This window comes from Triticum urartu, chromosome 3 (genome assembly GCF_003073215.2).
Source record: "Triticum urartu cultivar G1812 chromosome 3, Tu2.1, whole genome shotgun sequence".
NCBI lineage: Eukaryota > Viridiplantae > Streptophyta > Magnoliopsida > Poales > Poaceae > Triticum > Triticum urartu.
Genome location: NC_053024.1, coordinates 33628933 through 33636476, shown reverse-complemented (window position 1 = coordinate 33636476; position 7544 = coordinate 33628933). Strand labels below are relative to the sequence as shown.

Here is a 7544-nt window from a genome sequence, read left to right as displayed (position 1 = left end):
ACGACTGTCTACTACAACAAGGTTTGCTCGGCGCCAGTGAGAGAGGGATGATGACAGCGACGCGCCTTCGGCTCGCTTCAATGCTTGTAATCATCGCTAGGTGGTTTAGCTATACTTTTTTACCTCTGGTGTTTTTTCTATTGCCTTACAGTGATGAATATATCAGAAAATTTTCATGCAAAAGAAAAAACTTTGTAGTAACAAACTTGTACTAAATATTTTGTTACTACGGCCATACTTGAACAGGATCGAATCGATGCATCCTTTATCGATAAGGAGGCAAACACTTCACTCTGGTTAATGCATTCTGACCTGCGAGAGCGCTTTTACCGGCCAAGATTCCCCTGATGGGGGCAATCCGACGGCTGTAGAGGATCCCTCAAAAAAAAATCTTGTTTGTGGAAAAAATAATTCTCACTTTTCATTCTGATACATACTTCCTCTGTTCCTAAATATTTGTCTTTCTAGATATTTCAACAAATGACTACATACAAAGCAAAATGAGTGAATCTACACTCTAAAATATGTCTACATACATCCGTATGTCGTAGCCATTTGAAATGTCTAGAAAGACAATTATTTATGAACAGAGAGAATAATTATGTAAAAGAAATCTCACCAAAATTGACGGATGCGGCAACACCGGCCATTATGATCCATTCTAACTTAGAATTTCTTTTAGAACATCCATTATTAGGTCCCGTGTTCAAACCGATTGACACCTGCTCTATTCCTAGGCAACTCCCTGCAACATACTCTTCTAAATATATGTTTTTTTAGAGATTTAAGTACGGACTACATACAAAGTAAAATAAGTGAATCTACATTTTAAAAATATATTTATACACATTCATATGTGGGAGTACAACAGTTCCCCAGAACCGAAATCACAAGGTTATTGCCGCCCACTTCTAGCAAAAACCAACAAAATATGAGAAAGTCATCAAGTAGCAGGATCTGACTGAACTTTCATTCTAGCGTGTAGAAATAGAACATAACATGTGTACATTCAGAGTGTTTTATCTAGAAATAGATGCACCAACAAGTAGACAGACACTAGTTATTGGACTGCCGCAGACACTCTGATGTGCAATTTGCTCTTGATTGATGGTGAATGCAGGTGTGCATGTGCTGATCTCTCCGGTGCCGACCTTCCAACACCGGCTTCTTGACAGCGAAGGTGACGAAGGTACATCGTCTTAGCTCCGGTGCAGCGCCGAAATCTCTTGCTTTCTTGCATTTTTGTGCAATGACATGGTTCTTGGTCGTTTTTACCACTGCTCTGCGCCTGGGTAAATGCCACGAAGCAGACTATTCTGCAAATGATGAACAAGAACGAAGGGAACGGAGAGACGAGAGAATTCAGAGGCTGATTCAGTTCTTGAATAGTATTGCCAATTTTTTTTCTGATCTCCCAGCCCCAGGCTAATTTTGCCAAATAAACTCTCAACATCAAGTACGTATTGATAGATAAAAATACATATTCGTTTGATAATACTACATGGAAATGCTATTCATCTTCGCTTCTCAGTGTGCACTATATGGGTTGATGCACTAAAACAGAAGGTTTGGGTTTGTAAATGTGGATCCTAAAAACACATTACGGGACAAGCGCCAATTGGACAACAAGCAACTTACATTCAGGCAGCCAGTGGTGCTGAAGCAACAGAGCTGCTTCTGACATATGCATCCCTGATTCCGCGTAACTTGGCAGCCACCTCCTCCATGTTGATACGTTCACCTGGAGACGGCTTGGTGCAACAAAGGCCGACGTTTAGCACAGACATCAGACAAAGCGCACCTTTTTCCTTCATTGCTATTGGAGTTTCTTGGCAAAGCTCCAACTCATGTAGCAGCTGGGGATCAACAATCTCCAGCACCCTATCAGGGAGGTTGATCTCTATAAACTTCACGATGCTCAGTCCGTCCTTGAACATGTCATCAGTCGGCCTTCTTTGAATGAATATCTCGAGGAGAACAACACCAAAACTGTAAACATCTGCAGCAGTTGAAACTTGACCGCCCCCTGCATACTCTATACAGTGAATAAAAAGAGGAGTTAGTTCCGCTTTCATTGGCTAACATAGATGCAGAAAAAATTTGAAGCTACACAAGATTAAGAAAGGAAGAAGTCCATTACCTGGAGCAGCGTATCCAATTGTCCCCATTAGTGCAAAGGAAGAAGAGTTTGGGTTGCCAAGAGAGAACGCTGTGGAACCAACTTTGAATCTTGCGAGGCCAAAGTCTCCAACATGAGCTGTCATATTGTCATCCAAAAGAATGTTGCTAGGCTTCACATCACCATGAACCATTGTTCCGTGGTTATTATGGTGCAGGTACTCCAATGCATCAGCTACATCCACCACAATGCTCATCCTTTGAGACATTGTAAGAAGGTTCAAATCTGAAGAGCCTTCATTGTCTCGAGTCGAGTACAGTAGTTTATGCAAGTCTCCCCGTGACATGAACTCATACACCAGGGCCTTGAAATCATTACCATTAGAATCAATGCTTGAGCACACAGTTAGAATAGGAACCAGATTACGATGACGCAGATTTATCAACGCATTACATTCTGCAATGAAGCCCTTGTGTGCCCCTCTTGTCTCTAGGTTGAACACTTTTACGGCAACATCATTTTCGTCTTCATCTAGTTTCCCTTGATATACAGAACTGTATGCCCCTCTGCCAATTAAGTTGGACGTTGAGAATCCTTGTGTTGCTCTGGCTAGATCAATGAAAGAAACTTTGGGAAATTTTATAGCAAATGATGGCAGAGATATAGATTTGCTTTTGAGTTTTCCTCTTCGGAGCAATAAGCTAAATATGACCATAGCAAGTGATACTATAACAGATATTGGGATAACTACTTTGAGCACCAAAGATCTCTTGTGCCTAGTTGGCTTTGAAGGCATAACAGAACATGCTAGCATGTGTAACTCCACCACACCACCACAAAGCCCCTGATTTCCATCAATCTGCACAGCAGTTGCATTCTTGAAGATCCCTTTTGTTGGAACCTCGCCATTAAGATGGTTGAATGACAAATCTAGTACCACAAGATGTTGTAGGTTGCCAAGAGATGTTGGTATTGACCCAGTTAAGTTATTGGTAGAGAAGTTCAAAAACTTGAGGCTACTTATGGTGCCTAATGAAGTCGGAATGCTTCCGCTGAAGTTATTCGAGTCTAACTCAATGTCTTCTAAACTTTCACAATCAGCCAGAGAGTTTGGAATATCTCCGGATAGCTTATTGGACGAAGTCCGAAAATACACAAGTTGTCTGGCATTGCCAATGTTGGCAGGAAGTTGTTCATCGAGCTTGTTGGAAGATAAATCAATTCCAATTATTGATGGGATTCTGAAGATCTCCATTGGGACCTTGCCATAAAGATTGTTGTTGGAAATGTGAATATATTGAAGCATAAGAAAGTTTCCAAAGCTTGGTGGTATGTGGCCAGTGAATTGGTTGAAGCTTAGATAGAGCCCTCCCAAACGAGACAAGTTTGACATGGATGATGGAATGACCCCTGTAAAGAAGTTTCCGCCCAAACCTATTTGCTGTAAAGTTTTGAGAGTCCCAATCCACTCCGGAACCACACCTGTAAAGTGGTTAGCGGCCAATGATACAGCAACCAGGTTGGGAAGGTTTGCTATGCCGGTAGGAAATTCTCCTGATAATTGATTTTCTGCAAAGTATAGATGTTGGAGCTGATTGGAAAGGTTACCCAATGAACTAGGTACATTTCCTGATAGACGATTCCCACTCATGGAAAATCTCAGTAGCTCTGTGCAGTTGCCTAAGCTGTCCAAAAACTCCCAATCTTCCCAGCTATGTGCTTCGAGCTGATTAAGTTCAAGATTCAACCTCAAAAGTTTGGTAAGTTTGCCAAACGTACTGGGCACCAATCCGGTGAAGTTGTTACTCGACAAATCGAAGGCACGTAGATTGGAAGCATTAGTGAAAGAACTAGGAATGTGCCCTTGAAAGAAGTTGACACCTAATCCAAGTATTTGGAGATCAGGCAGAGAGGTACAGAGATTTGGTGGTACCTCTCCACTTAGACCATTTTGAGAAAGGAGAAGATTGATGAGAGTAGAAATATTCACGATGGCTTGTGGAAACCTGCCTGACAGCTGATTAGCGCCTGCAGACAGGTACCGCAAGCTAGAAAAATCTGCAAACTCACTTGGGATATTTCCCTTGATGTGATTATATTCGCAATTGATGGTGGTTAATGTTGTGATATTGGCAAGAGAAGCTGGGATGGTGCCAGTAAGCTTATTATCCGAGACCTTCAGTACCTGAAGGTGAGGAGGCCAATCAGCAGGAAGATTGCCAACTAGATAATTGTTCGAAACATGCAGCACCTTGAGGTTCGAGCAGTTTGCTAAACTCGGCATCCTTCCTTGCAGCATGTTTTTATTCAAGCGCAAGAAATGGAGGCGGCGCAGGTGACCGAGGGAGGGTGGGATCTCTCCAGCGAGTGCGTTCTCCGTCAAGGCTAGAGATTGCAGGAATGTTAGGTTCCCAAGTGAAGAAGAGATGTGTCCTACCAAACCTCGACTTGTAAGGTTTAGAGAAGTGACACGACGTGGAGCCATTGCCCTGCACAGGACACCTTCCCAATTGCAAAAGTGGATGCTATCATTCCAGGACATCAAGGCTTGCTGCCGGTCCAGACTAATTGCATCCTTGAATCGAAGCAGTGATAACCGATCTGTCTCATTGTCATGGAAGGAGGAGGAGCTGCAGACGACGATCACATAATGCGCACTGAAAGTCACCAATGCCAAGAGAAGTAACTGACCGAGTGTAGTAACTTCCATGGCCGGGTAGCTCTGTGTGTATATATGTTGGTAGAGTTAGATTTCAGTATTCTCTATATAGGCGTACATAGGATGAAGGAGAAATTTAAATAGCAAATATAACTAATATATAATACAGTATATGTTACTAGCAGATATCCATTAATGCATGAAAAGTACATGCATGTTGCAGTGTGAATTACGAACGTACCTTCGTTTCCTTTCCTAACCGGAACAAGAGCTACAGCTACAGCAGTGCAGGGGCGAACGTACCAAACATATCTGTGCAGAGGTTTGCAGTTTAGAGTGTTTGATCCTCCTTCACCACTGAGGCCTTAGTTTATATTGGTGATCTACTTTACTAGCTTGCTGCTGCCTGGTCTCCGGTCCACTCTCAAATAATGCACTACCTAGCTAGGTACAATGCATTATACATGGGTCTTGGGTCATGGTCGTTAACTGCAACGTGAGCAAGTGGTCTTTTAGACTAGTCTACGGTAGGCCCACGATAGTTGAATATTTTGTTGTTAGTGTTAGTATTCTAGCTCAGTTCTCTCTATTCATTTATACATATATAATATGGGTCGTCGTCATTTAGTGCACAAGTGGTCTGATAATATCACGTAGGGTCCCAAGTTGTTGTTTTGCCCCCAGCCCCACGGTATGTATATGTCCCCGGTATGATGCGGACAGGAAGTGGGACTGCACTCCGGCACCTGCCTTTGTTCCTATGACATGTGGGTCCAATAGGTAGCTGGCCCACATGTCAGGGACCCAAAGACAGGTGCCTTTACGGCACTGAAGCTGCGTCCGGAGGAAGTGATAGCAGCTTGACGGCAGGAAGCAGTAGCTCGCCCGCTCCTAGGTCTTCACCTCCCCCCTTAATCTACCTCGAGCAGCGGCCAGTTATACTCAGCTTTGTTGCTCCCACTCGTATTCCTCCTTCACTCTATTTCTTATATAGGTTTCCATCCAATGGCAGCTCCCCCCCCCCCCCCCCTTTTCCATCTCTGTTTCTCTGTTTTGTAGATAGCAGAGCAACCTATCATGCATACAAACTGAAATTGATTTTGTAGTAAAGCTTATTTAGATTTTTCTTTCTTTCTTTCTTATTGATTCATCAAGGAATGGCTGTAATGAATGTTTTATATGGCTACATTTAAGAGAACAAAAATCCAAATGTTATAACATACTCATATTGATGTACATGAATGTGACTAAGGACCAACCAGACAGTCGACAGTCATCGAATGTGCAGACAAAAGATAAGTGCGCACAGGCCCGCCTCAGGAGGCACCACCAGCCTCTAGTCCAATCCAAAATACTGTACAAAGCTCTGTACATCAAATAATATAAAAAGAATGGCGGTTAAATGGAAAACAAACGAATCACGGTGGTAAAATGCCAAACATCATGCACGCATTACAGCTGCTTCGTCTTGTGCAAGATCTGCTCCGACGTGGTCGCTACCACTTTCCGGTAAAGAAGCGCCAGCAGCAGCAGCAATGCTGCTGGACTCACCGTCCCCGCCGTCGAAACCAGAGACAGCCGCTCTTTAGCTTGACATCATACCCAAAGAATGACACTGTCTTCCCTTGCCCTAGAAATGCAAGTAATATATCTCACATTTGCTTTATGAGAGGACACGGTGGTAACAAAAGCCAGTCACGTTGCATGATAACTGCTGTTTTGGACAATCCTTTTGATACAAAATAATTCAAGCTTCAGTTGTTCCATCTCAATTGAAGGTTCAAATATACGCACCAAAAAGACTTACTCTTCCAGCAGTTAAGAGTGAGCAACTAGGAGGAGACGGCTGCACAGCATTTGCATCTTGTCCTGCAGCCATAATTTCAATCAGTATTATATGATGAGCTACCAAACTAGAAAAGCGTCATAAAAACAGCTAAGGCTGCCAAGCGATAATCATGTTAATTTTTTGAGATCGATTTCAGACCCCCGATGCAAAAGCGTGGACCAAATTTTATGGTCAAACTGTTCTTTGAATAACAAGATCCCTATTGTATTTCTTTTTCTCCAAATACAGCAATTTTAACATGCCCAATGCATTCAGGACCTCAAACGCCTTAATACACATTCACCACTCACGAACGATTAAAATCAGTCAAACATACGCAAGACTTGATTATCCAGGAATCTTCCTTAAACAGCTGACACAGAATCAAAAGGAATTCAGAGGTCAGAACCAAAATCAATTCTACCCCAAATCCCCAGTACTCCCAGCTGGTACTCGAGCAGCAGGTTCACAGAATCATCTGGACCCTCCTCCAGATCACAATAACGCACTGCACGAGTGGCCGGATTACAGCAGCCTACTTTACGCGGTCAGAAGGGGATACAGAGTCATACAAATCCTAAAATCAACAGCATACCAAATTACTCGCACAATCCGGTCCGACCTAAGAGTAATCTGTATTCGACACGCGCTGGATCGATCCGGCGCAGGTGCCGGGCAGCCTCCGATCGGATCTGGAGCTGGGAATCGCGCGACGAGCCAAGGCGGGCGCGCGTGGATAGATGGGAGGGGGGAAAGGGAGGGAGGGAGGGCGGGCGAAACCTGAGGAGGTCTGCGAGGAAGGGGTGGCGGTGTCGACCACCCTCACCGGCATCTTCGGCGGCGGCGGCGGCGGCGGGTGAGGTCGCCGGCGACGAGGCTGGATGGATGTTTCGAGAAGAAGTGTGGCGTTTTGGTGCCTCGAGTCGTGTCTCAACGAT

General features: G+C 43.8%; 1 protein-coding gene across 3 annotated transcripts; it reads right to left on the bottom strand.

The window, feature by feature from the left end:
- Positions 1-948: 948 nt before the first annotated feature.
- Positions 949-7544, bottom strand: LOC125542574 (putative receptor-like protein kinase At3g47110). Of its 3 annotated transcripts, XM_048705653.1 has the most exons (7): positions 7387-7544; positions 6586-6647; positions 6235-6408; positions 6038-6144; positions 2141-4841; positions 1639-2035; positions 949-1316 (listed from the first exon to the last, which is right to left on the bottom strand). In XM_048705653.1, the coding sequence occupies exons 4-6, from the start codon at positions 6053-6055 to the stop codon at positions 1641-1643; spliced, it is 3114 nt and encodes a 1037-aa protein (XP_048561610.1). In that variant the 5' UTR covers positions 6056-6144; positions 6235-6408; positions 6586-6647; positions 7387-7544; the 3' UTR covers positions 949-1316; positions 1639-1640. The 3 variants fall into 3 exon arrangements, with proteins under 3 accessions (XP_048561610.1, XP_048561611.1, XP_048561612.1); XM_048705654.1 differs by having other exon boundaries at positions 6038-6507; XM_048705655.1 differs by lacking the exons at positions 6038-6144; positions 6235-6408; positions 6586-6647; positions 7387-7544 and adding an exon at positions 5020-5789.